The sequence below is a fragment of the Coenobita brevimanus genome, chromosome 110 (assembly GCF_032717465.1).
Source record: "Coenobita brevimanus isolate Jiangsu-jjx chromosome 110, ASM3271746v2, whole genome shotgun sequence".
Taxonomy (NCBI): Eukaryota; Metazoa; Arthropoda; class Malacostraca; order Decapoda; family Coenobitidae; genus Coenobita; species Coenobita brevimanus.
The window spans coordinates 3,333,136-3,351,980 of record NC_137063.1 but is presented as its reverse complement, the minus strand read 5'-3'; the positions used below and the strand labels follow the sequence as shown (position 1 = coordinate 3,351,980).

At 42.2% G+C, this 18,845-nt stretch overlaps 1 protein-coding gene across 4 annotated transcripts in view; it reads right to left on the bottom strand.

Moving 5' to 3' along the window:
• Positions 1–18,845, bottom strand: part of LOC145417413 (RNA-binding protein 1-like) — a 52,947-nt gene that overhangs the window by 13,800 nt on the left and 20,302 nt on the right. For 2 of the 4 annotated variants that reach the window (XM_080286096.1, XM_080286097.1), the window contains exons 3-4: positions 8,905–9,012; positions 7,290–7,376 (exon numbers count right to left, since the gene is read on the bottom strand). In XM_080286096.1, coding sequence (XP_080142222.1) covers positions 7,290–7,376; positions 8,905–9,012 — 195 coding nt within the window. The other 2 variants (XM_080286095.1, XM_080286094.1) reach the window with 1 other exon arrangement.

The following is an 18,845-nucleotide window of genomic DNA, read 5'->3' as shown; positions in this document are numbered from 1 at the left end:
TCACGTATATTTACATTCATTACTTTCACTTGCTGTTTACACATTATTTACACATTATTTACAATTCCACTTGCACTGTTTTACTCAATAGAAAGATCGTAGTCACTCTTTTATCAATTGTCAGCCCTTTACCTCTTTCCACACGAGGTTTAGTAGGGGGTAAAGGTCACAGAGCCATTTGCACGGGGGTGAAAAAAGGCCTTGAAGTCAGCAAGATGAAACATACGTCCTCTCACTTCAGAAGATGAGAGTACACTGATAACGCAGGGGCCAGGCCAGCCAGCCTAGAGGCCTGCTTTAAGGGTTATTCAGAGTTACCAATATTACTTCTTGAAACAGCTAAGTCTAGCAATGATATGATTGGCAGGAAATCTAGACAATACATTATAAATTTGGTAGTTCCAGGTGAATGTAAATATCATTTAGGCTTCTCCCTTCCCTCCTTACATGTATATTTATTACGAAAATAGATTAGAGGCCTACTTAAGAGATATATAATCAGAGCTACCAATGTTAAATCTTGAAACAGCTTTGTGTAGCACTGACATGATTGGCAGGAAATCTAGACAATACATTATAAATTAGGTAGTTCCAGGTGAATGTAAATATCACTTAGGCTTCTCCCTTCCCTCCTTACATGTATATTTATTACGAAAATAGATTATACGGCATATTTCAAGGGGAAAAAAACAGCGAAAATTAGCGAACGAGTGCACGTGAGGTGTTGTCAGGTGATAATTAGCCAATTCCAGGTGTATGGCACTCTCACTTACCTGATTTCTTTCTTGTATATATTATTTGGTATAAGAATACGACATAGGGCTTATTTCAATGGATGAAATCAGTGAAAAATTCCAGGGAAGATTTACTTAGCGTAGCATGGCCAGGCAGGCGAGAGGATAGGGTAATGGAGGGGGGGTAGGGAGGGGAGTCAAGAACGGGGAGAAATGGCTAAATTGTCAACAATGGATGGGAGTACAGATGAGATTAGGAGTGCTGACTAGTGTTGGACATTGTCAGTACTGATAGATGATACAAGCCCCCACTTGAAAGCCCGGGTGAATTCAAAATAACACAGAATCACAAAAGCGACGCCCCGCGGTATGATCCCTTGCTCCCAAGCGTCATGAAAGTGACGCCCCGCGGTTAAGGGGTTAACCCCTCCGTGGCTGCCGGCGTCGAATGACGTTTAGCCAATCAATGGCCGCAGGCGTTGTTTGAGCACAGCGTATAAAAAACTGCAAAATTTTTTGGGAAGTGAACGAACGTTCTGAACGTCTTCACACTGACCTACACTACACTCTCATACACCTCATCAAGCAGTTCAAAGTCTGCTGCTGTGATGAGTGGATTTTCGATTTTTTCGCTCCTAGCCATGCCTAAACAAGCACAACTACACCCATTATCTCGACCCAGGCAGAACATATCATCTTTGTCCTCTCTTGAAAATCACACACAACCACCTGCTTACGATTATGAATTAATACTGGCACATACAAAAAAGACATGATAATAAGTGAAAAATACATTTATGTCTTGGTATCTTTACCTATTTGCTCAGGTTTGTTGTAATGGTTTGGATCATTTGATGCAATGCAACTTGTAGAAAACTGTGAAAACCGTCGGGAAGTGAACGAAAATCTGGGACATGAGACTGACCTTGACTTCACCCTCTCACATATCATCTGTCAGTTCACCACCTGCTGTCATGACGAGTGGATGTACGATTTTTTCGCTCATGGCCATAGCTAAAAACACATAGTTACACCCATTATCTCAACCCAGACAGAAAACACAATCTTTTTCCTCCCTTGCAAAACACATACAACCACCCTGTTTACGAGACAGCAATATATACTGCGAAAATAACAAGGTAAAATGATAAAGATGAACGTAAAATGATAGAGAAAGATGAACATGTTATTACGGAAAAAATATGCTTTACCCCGTCTGTAAACTTATTTATTTCTGCTTTGTATCTGTATTCGTAATACAGTAATTAGATTTCTGAAACTGCATTACAATTCTAGTTTTAGACATGCTCGTGGTGTGGGAGCTCAAAGTTGTGATTCAACCTCCACATTGCTAATGGGATCTGACCCTCCACTTTATTCTCCTGTGGCAGAGTCTAACCGTGGAGGATGTGCAGTTTTCTCATTTAGGACCGAAAATTCAACTCTTTCGCTCCCTTTTCCAAGCATGGGCACAACGATAACGTAAAAAATAACTCGAAACTACCATAAACATATTTTATATCAAAAAGGTGCAAAAGTATTCATAATATTTTTCTTTCCAGCCATTCCTAACAGATTATGTATTGAAATCATTCGATATCATCATATCTCATATATGCACAACATTTCAGCACCATTCGTATTGTTTTGGGAGGTAAAAAAAAAAATAATAATAATAATAATAATAACACCTGCCCAGATGCATTGCGGCATGCCCCTGGGCAGCGGATATCAGTTGCCGATATTTCTGCAACTTCCGCGCTCCACTGCAAGCAATAAAATGTGTCTAGGAAGCTGGGATTTGCACTGTTAGGTGCATCTGAATTTTCTCTTCAATATGGCAAAAAAAAAAAAAAAAAAAAAAAAAAAAAAAAAAAAAAATCAAAAATGGCCCCGGTATCGGCCTGGCATGCACGGAAAATTCCGGGCCTTCGGCAACGGAGGGGTTAACCCTGCTCAGGCAGAGGTGGGGCTGAGACCCACCACCCCTCATCCCATTGCCTACTTCACGAACTTCTACATACCCAGGAGCCCTGTTCTTCTCAGTAGCTTCCTAACTTTGTGTCTCCATGCAAGGGGTGAGGGAGTTACTTCAAGCTCTCACTCTGTTTCCCCAGTATGAGGGTGGTTTATATGTTATAGGTCTGTGAGACCCATGTCTACCTGAGGTGTGTGGGGTTTTTGTTCTCCCTCACTGCAGATAACATTGCAGAGTCTGGCATCCCCTCTTCACACCAAGACGCACCATCCCATACCATGCTATGGAACCACTCAAGCAGCCATTTATTTTTTTTTTTATTTTTTTATTTTTTTTTTTTTCCAAAAATTTGTTAAAAATATAAAAAGAAAGCAGTTCATTTTTTTTACATGTTTGTATTGCAGAAACATTAATATGCTACTCTGCTTTCAGTATCGGAATAAACGAAACAAACCTTTTCCCCAAATTTTTATATTTGTGGGTCCAAGAGACCCACGTCTACCTTCTATGCAACACGGACCGACCTCTACCTGAGGAAGGTTAAACAACTGAGTGTTATACAGTATTCTTGCTGATGATAAACTGCAACAAATACTGTGCATTAAACCCCTTCAAGAACTGTAAACAGCACTAACAGCTAAATGAAAGTCAGAGGTGCCTTGACTTACCACAACCTGGGACCGCCGTTCTAAACTCTCCTAAACTGAAGTACAGGGTAATTCACAAACAAATTACTGTTAATAATCAAGTGGAACAAAAAGTAATAATGCTTAACTGTTAGGAGAGTTGTTCATCCTGTAAATTTGTTACAATTCTTCATAAATGCAGCACCAGTCTTATCACAACTACCTGAGGCTTAATATCCTTATTCTGTTTTTATTCTTGCTGTTAGGGGGCAATGACCTTTGCTGTTATGGTGACAAGACATCTCAGTGCAAACAACCAATCATGCTTCTTGTACTCTTGTGAAATGCCCTGACATGTAACCAAAGAGATGGGCTTTTTATTCAACTGCCGAGAGTCAGAATACAGGGATACATTGCTCGAAGTTTGGAGTAAATTTTGCTGGAATAATGGGGCATTTCATATTCACAAGGACAGAAAAAAAGGGTTAGAAATGTCAATACTACACCAATTATGAGGATGATGAGAAAAACGGTCATCTGGATCATTCCCTCTGATACAGAGATAACTGCACAACAGTGTCACATCCACCCTTGCAGCTGGTCACATCCAGCCTTGTAGTTGGGTGAATTCCCCCCCCCCCCCAGCAAGGGTGATTCATATTGCTGATATGCATAAAATCACCCTGGGGTTTATAAAATTGACAAACCTCCTCCAACACAAGCAAATATGTGGAGGCATTCGTGATTATTTTATACACTCCAAAGTTATTTTTTACCTATCCACAGTCTGAATCACCTGAGCAGGGAAATAAGAAAATCACCCAGCCAATTTCATGGCAGGGTGTAGGGCCACTTGTTTACAATGATGATAGCCACTTTCATTTGTTTAGTTAGGTCCTTTTTTTCTCAAATTCCTTTTAACTAGTGAATTAACATTCCCAACCATCCGAGTTCATCCTCTTGAATATGAATTTCACATAATTATATGAAAATTTTTTATTATTTTAGCTAAATCTGTCTCTAAGTAATTCTAGCATTATGTCCTTTTGTTGCAACTTACCGTTCAAATGGAAAAAAAAAATAATAAATAATTTAAATAGCCTCCTTTACTAACATCCAACTTGACATCTCGAACGAGTGTAAAGTACAATACATACAGTGCACCTAGAGAGGTTTTGAGGAGACTGTGAAAGCAGGCTATTTATAAAGAATCATTACAAATTTAGAGAATAAACAAGGTTCCGTAACATTTAACTCTTATAGATAATTTTGTTGTCTGTTTTTATCATTGTCATTAACACTAATCTGACTGAAAACAATCTCAATGTATGAGTTAATAATTAGGCTATGACCCCTGGTCAGGCAATCCAAGGCCCCATCCCCCTATCCCACCCATAATCAACTGTTACTGCTAGTGCTGTACTGACTTCCTGGATGGAGTGTAATACTACAAGATTTTCATCATAATTTCAGCAAGAATACTGTATAGCAGTCAGCTGTTTGGGAAAGTTAACACATGTAGCCTTGCTACATGATTATGTTCTGAGTAAACCTAAAAAATAAACTTGTTTCTTTACTTACAAGTTATTAACATTTACAATCAATAATAATGATAATATCAACAACAATAAAAGTTTAAGTTATGTGCACAAACAGAGATATATATTTCTGAGAATAAATGTGCCATTAGTTACATACTTAGCCTTCAAATTTTTATTTTCTGTACCTTGAACATCCCTTTCTAAAAGGCTTGGGAATATAACTCCAATTTTCCCATCAGACACATGCTTTTTCAAACATGATCCTTGACGAACACAACATTCACAACGTATCTACTGCACCGGAGAGTGAACTCAGTCGCAAACAGACAATCATGTATACGAGCTCTGCATTGGAGAAGCTTGCATTAGGGTAGGTTTGACTGTGTATCAGTCACAACAGTACCATTACCTTTTGACAAGCATATAATATTTCAAGAAATCCTAGACAAAATACCATTACACTGAGTACTCCTTGTACAGTAATCCTTCAATTATCTAACGTAATAGAGCCATCCATACATTTGGATACAGACAATGTCTGGATACGGAACAATATCATACCATTCAGTCCCTACCTATATGTATAGTATTACTACTAGTTTTGGCAGTGTTCCTCAGTCTTTCAGTTATTTAACATCAAAACACACATGGGATTATCTGATATAATGCTAGACACTAAAAAAATAGAGCATAAAATACGAAAATCCATAAAAAATTAAATGAAGACAAAGGTTGTAAAAAGATTTTTTTTTTTTTAATAGATAATGAATGTAGGAAGGAAAAACAAAGGGGAAAAAGAAAAAAGTCCATGTGCCTAAAGGCATCCTCCATTCATAAAATACCCATAACAACTGGACTTGAACTGAAGTGGATCAAATATCTGCGGGAAACAACTCCCAGGAAGCGAATTCCAGAGAGTAGTAGTTCTGGGGATAAATGAATTTTGATAAGCAGAGGTTCTGCATTGTGGGGGAGATAGTGTGAATTCATGGGCGCTCCCAGCTGCCCGAGTATTTCGAGGGAAAATGTGAAGGGGAGGAACAATTGAAGCCAGTTCGTCTGAACACTTACGGTAAAAATATCTATAAAATAATGCTAAAGAAGCAACATCTCTATGTACTGATAATGGACCAAGGTCTTGCGTGATGGCAGGATTATTGATTAATTTAATGGCTTTATTTTGAATTTTGTCCAACTGCCTCAATGCAAAAGCTCCACATCCACTCCACAGTGGTGAACAGTATTTGATCTTAGAACGCACATGACTTTTATATATTGTGGCCATCTGCTCGTCAGTGAAGAACTCATGAACTCTGTACATAAGTCCCAATTTTTCGGAAGCAGTTTTAGCACGGGATTTAACATAAGCTGTCTAGCTTAGGTTGAGGTTTAGAGTAAACACCTAGGATATTAACTGTAGTGGATATGAGAATATTGACATCATTTAAAATTATGTGAGAGTCTGAGGGATTCTTTCTGTTGGAGAAATTAATGTATTTAGTTTTCTGAGCATTAAATGAGACCAGATTTGTTTGTCCCCACTGATTAATTTTAGAAAGGTCCTGGTTCAGAGAAATAGCTGTGTTTATTTGGGAATTTATAATATCAAATTGTGTAAAGGAGGTACTAAATGTGAAAGAACTATGAAGGGTCGAGTCATCAGCTTAAGAGTGTATTGGGTTGTGCGTGACAGATAGGAGGTCATTTATACGAATGAGAAAGAGGGTTGGTGCCAAAACTGATCCCTGAGGTATGCCAGCATTTATGGAATGAAACTGAGAATAAATACTATCTACCATGACCCGTATTTTTCTATTATTGTACTGAACTTATCACCCAGTGAACAGCAGACAAGCATCATATCCTGCCAGCCTGTACAGCAGATGATGTACAGTAATCCCATGTGGTCTAGTGGCTAACGTAATCGTTTAACAAATGTAGGAAAACTCCTCCTCCTTCACCTGCTAGATCTGGGCAGTGAGAGGGGACATGCGGTACCAGCCACTGAAGACAGCATTGTCATGTCTCTATGTGCTGGCCAGGTGACTTTGACCATTCGGTAGGGAAGCAGATGGCCATTTTTGCTCAGCTGGTGGGTTGGGGTCTATAACCTGTGCACAGCCCAAGAGGCTGGCCAGCTGGCCAGGCAACGACTGTTCAATGAGGAGACAAATGGCCATTTCTGCTCAGGTGATGGATTAGGGTCTATTACATGCAAGTGGCCAGAGAGTCTGGCCGGCTGCCCAACTGACCATGTCAGAAATTTTATGCTCAGATACTGACATAATAGAGCCAAATCCTAACATTCGGATACGGAACATGTCCGGATAACTGAGGGATTACTGTACTGTCCTGTATATTAGAGTATCAAAATCAACGAGGCAAACAGTTCAGTTCCTGGGTACTGTACCTGGGAGAGCGTGAACGTGAGCGTCGGGGAGAGTAGGAGCGTGAGCGAGCACGGCTGCCACCACCATAACGACGAGGAGAGCGTGACCTGAAAAACATACAAACTCTAGCACACAGAAATAACACAGACCACCTCATCTCAGGTCCCCCTTTTTTAAAGGTGAGGTAGCCACAACACAGTATGGACAAGTGAAATGTATTATGTATCATTTCATATTGTTTACAGAGGCTCCAACAGGCTTGCAGCAGTTTTGCTAAAATGTAATGGTTGTATGTACAGCTTTATATCACTGTACAGTACTCAAAGTATTTAACCTTTACTAAATTACTTGACACCATAACAATGTAACTGAAATCCCAAAACCACCTCTCTGTATTTAGGAAGGCAAATCTAGAACTCCCTACTTTTAAAAAAAGGGGCCTTGCTCATGGAACTGGAAACACTGCTATAACACATGAAATTCAACAGCTAAGTTATGTCAGGAATTGTATTAGATCAGATGTACTACAGTACAACACTTGGTTTGTTCAAGAGAATGGACAGATGAAGTGTCTGCAGCTGTTCAGTACTCTCCAACAAACCACCTAGAAAAGAACCTTTACAACTCTGAGCTGTATTTGCTTCAGACAATTACCCAAAAAATGTTACTGCTAGTTTTAGGAAATTCTTAATGATCTCTTCTTGACAGTCAATCAGACCCCTTTCTGAGGACTGACATGATAGACCAACACCAAGAGTGGCAGAAGTGGTGAGCCATGAAGCAAAGTACGCGAGAATTGCAAGTGTGTCGTAGGGGTGATGAGAACCCTAGAGTCGGCAGCGGACGGGGGCAGCGTGTGGGGGCTGGGCGCGCAGTGGCTGAAGGTTGGAGGAAGCTGGAGAGAGGGGAGGGAGGGGGGTCACAAGGCCGGGACTGCCTCGCTACCCAACCTCCCCGGGGTCAAGTAAGGGGATTGCAGTCTCCGAATATTTTGAGTCTCCCACTAGGTTACGTATTAGCGCCAGTGAGGAGAGAGACAGCCTCCCTCCTCTGTGATAAAGGGAGTTTGAGTGGGTGAGGCAGGAATCGTTGCACCACCAAGTCAGTCAGTCTGGTTGGAGCAGAGGCAATCTTCTGGCCACACTCAGCTAGCTGCTGCTGCTACTGCTAATGGTGGTGATGGAGGTGGTGTTGGTGGTGCTGGTGGTAGTAGTGGTGGTGGTGATGGTGGTGGTGTGGGAGCAACAGTAGGAGGAGTAGATGGTGGTGGTGGAACAAGAAGAAATTTGGGCGTGATATTCCTGTAATGGGTCACACACTATAATTAACAGGAATTGTCATAACACAGTTTTCCTTGAATTTAAGTTATCACTTAGCAGTAGTATTTTCAACTTGAAAAGAATGAAAAATAAAAAAAAAGTTTGCTAATTAGGTATCCCAGAAGTTAGTAAATTAATGAAGAAAAAATACTTCTCAGAAAACAAAGGCATCATGGCTTGCATAAGCATAATTAAATCTTGAATTCAATATTTAGAGCATGACAACTTTCAGTAAGCATAGCTCAAAAGTTTTCTGAGTACCGCTTACTTCTCCATGACCCTCCAACCAAACTTGTCACAAGATGGATGATAATACCTGGATCTGCGTCCAGCTCCCATGCCTCTCCTGGGCGGCGAGTTGTAGCGGTCACGGCGAGAGCGGCCGGTTGACATCTCCACCTTCACACGCACGCCACACAGTCGACTGTTGAAGGTATGGAAATGCTTACCTTTCAATCCTGTTAAATTTTATACTGACTTATTCCTGCTTAATAATGGATTTTATACAGCTTTGGGGACATTTCTTGTAATGAGGAGGTAAATAAAGCCCATGGCCCTTCAGTATAAAAAAAAAAAAGAATTCTTTTCTCTTCTTTCTGCCTATGGGTGACTCTACACTGAGTGACAAGCCAAATGGTTTCCAGTACACCAAGAAACCATTTACTACGCTGGGTGGTAACCATATAACCAAATTACATTGCTGGTGGTTTAGTGGGTAACTGAGGCACTCCAATTGGATTCAACCCATGTAGGTTTATATCCAAGGAATGGTTGGGGTTTATTGCTCATGTAATGCCAATCAGGGATGAATGGGGCTGGTCACATTCATCTTAAGTGTCGGGACCAACTTGCCTGGCCCCGGGCTCCTACGCTCCTCGTGGGGCAACTTAGGACTGAATGATGGATAGATGGATGGAATAATTTTGGGGGGGAAATAGCAAGAATATCTACCAATCCATATATCTACTGCCAGATGCCTCGATCCCATAAGGGGTGGCCACAAACAAATCACTTCCATGTCGTCCTGTCCAACACCATTTCACTGCCCTGTTTCCAGCTCACACCCCCACCTTTGTATACCTCTCCACTCCATCCCTCCATCTCGTCCTTGGTCTCCCCCTCCACCACACTCGCATACCCTCTCCTTGTTAGTCTCTCACTCTACATCCTCACCACATGGCCAAACCACCTCAATGTGTTTCTCCTAGCACTTCCTGTCACATCCAAATCCACACCACAACTTTCCTTCACTTCCTCTTTTGTCAGTCTGTCTCTCCACGTAACTCTACCAGTCCTGTATGAGACAGCCCTAGCATATAGTCAACATCGACGGTGGGTATAAGCGCCGAAGGGGCGACATGTGGAGGTGTAGGAGCACTACTGGGCCTTGGGATAGGCCACTGCCCCCAGGAAATAGGCCCTGAAGCCTTCGCCCAGAGTAGGACACATTAAAAAAAAATAAATTATAAAATAATAATAAATAAAACATGCTCCTCTCAAATAACTCATTTCCACTGCTCTCACTCTTGACTTGTGTTCTTCCAACAAGGTCCAAGCTTCACTTCCATACATTAGAGTTGGTATCACAATACTGACATACAGTGACTTTTTTACTTCCATACTCACTTCCCAGTTCCTTATCACTGCTATCAGAGAACCGGCAACCTTTCTTCCCTGTTGTACCCTTTTGAGCACTTCACTCCCTAAACTTCCATCCTTATTCATCACACTACCCAAGTACTTAAATGCACTCACAATTTCCATTTCCTCCTCATCCTGCCTCACTGCATATTCAGTGGCTTCATTTTATCTCGAAGACCACAACTTTACTCCTCCCTACATTCACCTTTAGATTCCATTCTTACACACACTCCCAAACTCATTTACCCCTTTGTCTTCACTTAACAATACACCATCATCTGCAAACAACAGTACAGGGAGTTTCCAAACACTGGGTTAAAGAGGTTAAAAATAAAACTAACAAGAAAGTTGCTTTTCGCGTATGTGCAGGCTCACACAAACATAAACCTGGTACTATACTCTGCACGTATCCAGCCACGTCAAATGGGTGATAACACTGACCTTTATCATCCTTTGCATAGTTAATCATGAAGGACTGTCTTGTGTGAAAGAGGTGCGTGAGGTGAAGAAATATGTCGTGGTGCAAGATACAGCATTACTACAGTGAGGGGCAAATTGGATTGTTAATTATCTTTCAGTTTATACTGCATTATCCGTGCACAGTACCAGTATGGAGGATGGCCATACTGTACCTCAGCAATTTTAATTTACATCTCTCTTGGAAACTGGAAGTGACTCTTTCATGCTACTGGCTGGAGATTTTTTATGGCTGTGGTTGCCATGTGTCTGCAAGTACAGGTGCATATTTTTGTGTAATTTAGTGTTTGGACCAGTTTTCATAACATTCTGTACTGATCAAAGAAATTTTGCTTCATTATAATGGGAGTGATGTAATAAATAACTACACATAATGGGATGTATCTTTAACTAACGCAATGAACTCTGCCTCTTGTTCATATGCATCTTGACTAGGTTTCCTAGTGAAAGTTATTTATATCTGTCATCTTATTCCATCCAATTATTGTCCTAAGACCTTTACTTTGTGCTTCATGTTTTTTCCCACTTATTTCTACTGTAGCAGAAGATTAACTTGGCCTGGCATAATCAACTGTGCTGCAGGCGGACAGCATGTAATCTGTTTTCAAAGATCCTTCCATTTGCCATTTTACAGTGCTTAATACCTTCAATCCCATGACCTATGGTATTATATCTTATTCAGTCCACCACCATTTGACTTCACTTAATGCTGGATAAAACTTGTAATGACAGGGCTCTCTCCATGGCGGGGGGGGAGGGGGGGATCCTGAATACTGTGAGTCCTTGATAAAAGAAAACCAGAAGTACGAATTTTCCATGTTATGAAAGCGATGAATATAGGACAAATTCCACAATACGAAAGTGTCTGTCTCAACGGTACGAAAAGCGATACGAAAGGAAATAGAAAAAATTCAAAATGGGCACTCACTTGTGGTGAAGAAACAAACTAACCCCTATCTGGTAAACAGTTTTTCACACACTTCTCAGCTGAGTCCACGGTTTCTGGACAATTTGCCGTCAGGTCGATTCCCCGTTATTTATTTACATATCAGTTTATTTAGCAAGTATATTAGTTTTCTATTTCTATGAGTTATAAAGGTGATGGAGGTTTATTCTTTTTATAATAAATGTAAATTATGGCATCAGATACACTCGACCATTGATCTGCCGGACTAAAACAGGGGTAGACCAGTCCGGGAATGGCAAAAGTCCGGCCCCACATACCATTCCCCGGACCATTACCATACTCTGTCCGAATTCTCCAATATTGTCCGGCAATTATTTCGATAATCTAGAGCACTCTGGAATGTAGGCTACCTATACCAACATACCCGGTAACTAACATAGTACAGTAATCACTCTAATATCCGGACGCCCAATAACCGAACATCCCCACTAACCGAACCTTATCGTCCTGGGATCAAACATTCCCAAAATGGTCCGAAAATCCAAAAAAATTGGAAAAAAAACCGATTTTTTGCCGTCCGTAATTTGAACTTGCCGCGCGCGCCGCGTGAGAGCATTGTTTTGGTTCGTCATTCCTCCGACGTCCGATAGAGCGCCGCTGCATCCTCCCCACTTCCCGCCTGTCTCTCACCGCGACTGGACCTGCGCTCTTCGTAATGGCTGCCCACGTGCTCGCTTTTGTGGTGGTGCCGTACTTGCTGCAAGGCCTCCTGCTGCTCTCTGCCCTACTCTTAGTGTGTGTGATGATGGCCCCGCCTCCTGAGAAAAGGAAGAGAGTGGTGTTGACTCTGGAGAAGAAACGGGAGATATTGGAGAAGGTTGATGCGGGTTGGTCTTCCTCTCGCATTCTCCGCGAGTTCAACCTGGCCCGGTCGACTTTGTTTGATATCAAGCGTTCCCGAGACAAGCTCATGCAGTACACGGCTGACTTCTCGTCGAGAAGCAAACGCAACGTGGAGAGGAAGGTTATGTTTACTCCCAAGTATGCAGAGATCGACCGCTCCACGTTGATTTGGTATCGACAGCAACGTGCAGCTGGTGTGATGGTACGTGGAACGGAGCTGAAGGCTGCTGCTGAGAAGTTTGCAAGGCTTCACGACGCCCTAGACTTCAAGGCATCCGAGGGTTGGCTCTTCGCGTTCAAGTTGCGACATGGCCTTACTAACCGTAAAGCACATGGCGAAGCATTGGACGCTAACGAGGATGGAGTGGACGAGTTTCGGCACAAGGTGAAAGGCTTGATCGACAGGGAGGGCCTCACTCTCGGTCAAGTCTATAACGCTGACGAAACTGGCCTATTCTATCGCTCGGTGCCAACGAACACTCTCGCCGATGAGACGGAGAAGCGTGTACCTGGCCGCAAGCTTTCTAAGGAACGGATATCTGCTTTGTGTTGTGCCAATGCTAACGGCATGCACCGGCTTAAGCCCGTTATTGTTGGCCGTGCAAAGCAGCCTCGGTGCCTTCGTGGGGTGATGGATGTCCTTCCTGTCGTATGGTACCATTCTTTGAAAGCATGGTTCACAGCTGTGATTTTCAAAGACTGGTTTCACCATCACTTCGTCAAGGAGGTCATACATTACCAGACGAAGACACTGGGAATTCCTCGCGACCAGGTAAAGGCTCTCCTTCTCCTCGACAATGCACCTGCCCACCCGTGCGACAAGGACTTGGTTGCTGAGAATGGCCGTATTAGGTGCATGTTTCTGCCACCTAATACGACTGCTCTCATTCAACCAATGGACCAAGGAGTGATCGTGGCAACAAAGCGCCTGTACCGTCGGAAGTTCCTGGACGAGGTGATGGTGGTTCTCGAGGACGAGGACGAGCGCAGGGAAGGACGTGACACTCGAGGCAAGCGGACTTTGGAAAACCTTCGCCGCTACAACATCAAGTCTGCGCTGTACAACTGGGCTAGTGCATGGAAGGAAGTCCCTGTGAAAACTCTTGAAAATGGTTGGTCTCGTCTGCTTCTCGGAACAGATGTGGAGTACGATTTCCTAGGGTTTGACGTGGATGACTTCCATGCACGGCTACGTACGCACGGCGACGATGTTGATGTGGACGATGTTCGTGAGTGGTTGGACGACGACGAGGGCGATCCTGGGTATCAGACGTTGTCTGATATCGAGATCGCGTCTTCGGTTGCTGGTGTCAGTCCCGAACTTGAAGATTCCGACGACGAAGGCGATGATGATGCAGACTCCGCCCAGCAGGACACTACTCCAGCCATCCCCAAGCTGAGCGCACTCCGGGAACATCTAGAGTTCGTCCTAGACTACCTGGAACACCCGGACTGCGACAGGGAGATGGGGCCCTTGGGACTCGTGGAGGAAGTGCGTGCTTTCCGGCAGCGCATCATCAATCGCCAGAATCGTCGGTCCTTGCGTCAGTCAACGATTGACAGTTTTTTCAGGCCCGTGACCCCCGCTGTGCCAAGCCCTGGTTCCACTCCGTTGCCTCCCCAAGACAGGCCCTCATGCTCCGAGCCACAGCCCAGCACATCAGCTACAGTGGAGTCACCGCTCGACGTGAGTTTGCGGCTGTCTTCAGAGTCTTCTGTAGTCGGTACGCCATCACCACTACCCACCGATGCACCCCTTGGACGCCTGCCAGTGATACTCTCGGGCTCTGACAGTGAATAAACAGCAAGAACTTCTCCACTAGACCACACGGGAATTTTGAGTGTTGTGCAGTGAAAAAAACGGTGTGTTGTGTTAAGGTTTTCAAGTTGGGAGAAAAGACTAAGTAGAAAAGAAATTTAACGTAACTAACCTTCTTTGTTTTGGCTTTGGAAACTTAAAAAACTTGGGAAAAGTTAATGTGCAACACTTAAATTTAATGGAACATTATTTGGACTAAAGTGAACACTGTGAAAAGAACGGACTTCTGTGTGTTAGTGACTAAGTTCAGTGCAAGACTTCAGGAAGAGTGTAGTGCAAGTGCTTCAGGAAATCGTTCTTACTGTCAGAGTCCGAGAGGAGGCGGTTATTCATCGAGGTGGCCAGGGACTTGCTGTAAGTAGCCAAAATGTTTCATGTTGTACTATTTTCCATACTATATTTACCAGAATGTTTCATATTGTATTTTTTCCCATACTATACTTACCAGAAAGTGTCATACTGTACTTCTTTCCATACTAAACTTACCTCATGCATGTGCAGTAGGAATGGGTTTTTCAGAGTTCGGTTAGGTTCGGTTAGGTTAGGTTCGGTTAGAGTCCATAAGTACCAGAATGTTTATTAATGTATGAACATACTTCTAAACCCACATTTTATGTGTCTATTGCATTTATTTCAGTCATTTATGTGCCTTATTGGTGTGATTTGGGTGTTAAATAGGTGCTATGCATGTCCGGAGGGAGTTGTATAGGTGTTTCTCTGTGTTAGGGTCCGTAAGTACAAGTCCATAAGCTGGGGCCCAATATCCGGACAAAACCAATATCCGAACCTACCGATGGCTCTATTGATCCGGATATTGGAGTGATTACTGTATATAAAATAATAACCCTGACGCAATACAAATAATAATAACTGTCACAATAGCTGTATTTTGCTAGCTACAACCCTATGAATGGTTGTTTAGACAGTTGTTGATGAGAATGTGGAGGGTACGATAGACAAAGATCAGAAAGCTGAGGAAAAAAAGGAAAATGAGCAAGGAATGGAGCACCACAAAGTCAGCCAACCACTTATCAGCTGAACAAGATACAAACATGCAGTCTTGGACCGAATCGGCAATTTTCATTGGAAAATAATTTAATCTTTATCACCATATAGGTCTGCACACTTAATTATTTGAAATTCAATAAAAAATTTGTGCTTAATTTAATCATTAATAAAAAATCAGGATTCAGAGTGAAAATTTCTTAAAGTTAGCAGAAGTATTTTGCCTCTAGCCTAACAACTCACCCTGACGGGCTTTTGGTTTGGATAAATATCGATCTACAATGCAGATACATTTTTTTTTGTACTCAAAATAAATATTTATGCAAAACAGAAGTCTGTCAAGGTGTGCTGACGATCTGAAGGGGAAATATCTGCAAACACTGGCCAACCACTCATCACCTGACCGAGATGTAAACACTGACGATCTGAAGGGGGAAAATATCTGCTACCATTTGTGCATTTTAGCTCTGAAACCTAATTTTTAAATTAAGTTACTTTAAGCAAAATTTTTAAAGTAGATTTCAGATAATTCAGTGTGTATGAGCCACTGAGGCAAAAAAGATTAAAATATTTTCCAGTGAAAAGTACCGATTCAGTATTTAGTCACACTGAGTAGGGTGAGCTAAGTGAGTAGGAATGGATCCCATTGACTTCATTTGTAAGAAAATATTTTTTTTTATTACCTATGAATTTTATTGTCCAAGTCTCCCTTAAACTTTACTGTGTTATGCAATAAACTATTTATAGTGGCATTTGAGAAGGCAAGCGGCAAATGGGTTATTGCCATGAGTTAGGAGCTGGTGACGTCAAGCAGGTTGGTGGCCAAGATGCGTTTCATGAATGAAAATAATTTCTTGTGTGTATTACAAATGGCCTTTATCGAGTCAAAACCTTGCAAAAATTATGCTGTGTTGTGCAGCAGACTGCTTATAGTTTTATATGTGAGAATAATGGCCGGACTTTTGTTGAGAATCCCGGACTTGTACGGGCATTTGTCTGGCATTTGATAATATAGTCCGGCCTCAGCCCGTGTCTGGGAAATCCGAAATCCATGAAAAAGGGGTCCACCAAATCGAGGGTCGAGTGTAATTGGTATTACTGGAAATATATATATATATATATATACAGTACATATATATATATATATATATATATATATATATATATATATATATATATATATATATATATATATATATATATACAGAACATATATATATATATATATATATATATATATATATATATATATCCATCCATCATCCAATCCTACATTGCCCCATGAGGAGCGTAGGAGCCCGGGGCTAGGCAGTTGGTCCCGACACTTAAGATGAGAGTGACCAGCCTCACTCATCCCCGAGTGGCATTACATGAGCAATCAATCCCAACCACCCCTTGGATATAAACCTTCACCGGCTCAATCCGATTGGAGCGCAATAATTACCCACTAAACCACCAGGCGCCAAAATTTGGTTATATGGTTACCACCCAGCGCAGTAAATGGTTTCCTGTTTCCTGGTGCACAGGAAACCATTTGGCTTCTCACTCAGTGTAGTCACCCACAGGCTGAAGGAAGTGGAAAGAATGAAGGAAAGAAAGACAAAAGAGGGAGTGTCAAGTCACCTGTAGGCAGAAGGACAAGGAAAGAAAGACAGAAGAGAACGGAAGGAAAGAAGGGTGGAGAGGAAAGGGCAGACACCCGAGAGCAGCACTACATCAAGTGAGTGGATGGTGAGTGCCCCCACCTACCACACACACACACACACACATATATATATAGATAGATAGATAGATAGATAGATATAGATATAGATATATAATATATAATATATATATATATATATATATATATATATATATATAATATATATCTATCTATCTATTGCCAGACGCCTCAATCCCGTTTGGGGTGGCCACAAACAAATCGCCTCCAAGTCACCCTGTCCCCCGCCATTTCACTCCCCTGCTCCCAGCTCACACCCCCCTCTCTCATATACCTCTCCACCCCATCCCTCCATCTCATCCTCGGCCTCCTCCTCCCTCTTTCCCCCTCCACCTCACTCACATACACTCTCTTCGTCAGTCTATCACCCTCCATCCTCTCCACATGGCCAAACCACCTCAGTGTGTTCCTCATAATGCTTCCTATCACATCCACATCAACACCACAACGCTCCTTTATATCCTCATTCGTCAGCCTGTCTCTCCATGTGACTCCACAGGCTCCTCTTAAATAACTCATTTCCACTGCTCTCACTCTTGACTTGTGTCCTTCCAACAACGTTCAAGCTTCACTTCCGTATGTTAGAGTTGGTATCACAATACTGTCATGTAGTAACTTTTTCACTTCCATGCTCACATCCCTGTTTCTTATCACTGCTTTCAAGGAACCAGCAACCTTTCTTCCCTGCTGTACCCTTTAAAGCACTTCACCCTCCAAACCTCCATCCTTACTCATCACACTACCCAAGTACTTAAACGTACTCACATTTTCCAATTCCTCACCATCCAACCTCGCTGTACATTCACTGACTTCACCTCTCTCAAAGACCATCACTTTACTCTTCCCTACATTCACCTTTAGATTCCGTTTCTTACACACTCTCCCAAACTCATCCACCAAGCCTTGCAGCTCTCCTTCGTCTTCACTCAACAACACAGTATCATCTGCAAACAACAGTACAGGGAGTTTCCAAACACTATCCTCTCTCACCAGGGCCACTCCAACATCCACTACCCTACCTTGTACCTCTTTTATTACCCCATCCATGTACAGCTTGAACAACCATGGAGACATGACACATCCCTGTTTCAACCCAACCTTCAAAGAGAAAAATTCACTCAGTTCACCATCCACACGCACTGCAGCCTTCGCACCATCGTACATACTCTTCACAGCATTCAACAACTTTCCATCTACTCCATATATTCTTAACACTTTCCACAATCCTTGTCTATCCACCCTGTCATATGCTTTCTCCAAATCCATGAATGCCGCATACAACTTCTTTCCCTTCTCTAGAAACTTTTCCACTAAAGATCTGAGAATGAATATCTGATCTACACAACCTCTTCCCTTCCTAAAGCCTCCCTGTTCTTCTCCAACTAATTTCTCTGTTCTTTCTCTAACTCTATCAATAAGTATCCTACCATACACTTTTCCTATTATACTAAGAAGACAAATGCCCCTATGGTTACCACACACTTCTTTTTCCCCTTTTCCTTTGTACAAGGGAATAATTATACCTGACTTCCAATCCTCCGGGACTCTACCTTCCTCCCAGGCCAATCTGCACATCTTCCACATCCATTCTACTACTATCTCTCCCCCATGCTTCAGCATTTCACCACACACTCCATCAATTCCTGGGGCTTTCCCCGATTTAACTTTCTTCATTGCTTCCACAACTTCTATCCTACCGATTTCTTCCTGTCTTCTCATCTCCCTCCTTCTCCCAGCCATTCCCCAGCCACTTATACTCGCATTACTTCCATCCTCTACGTT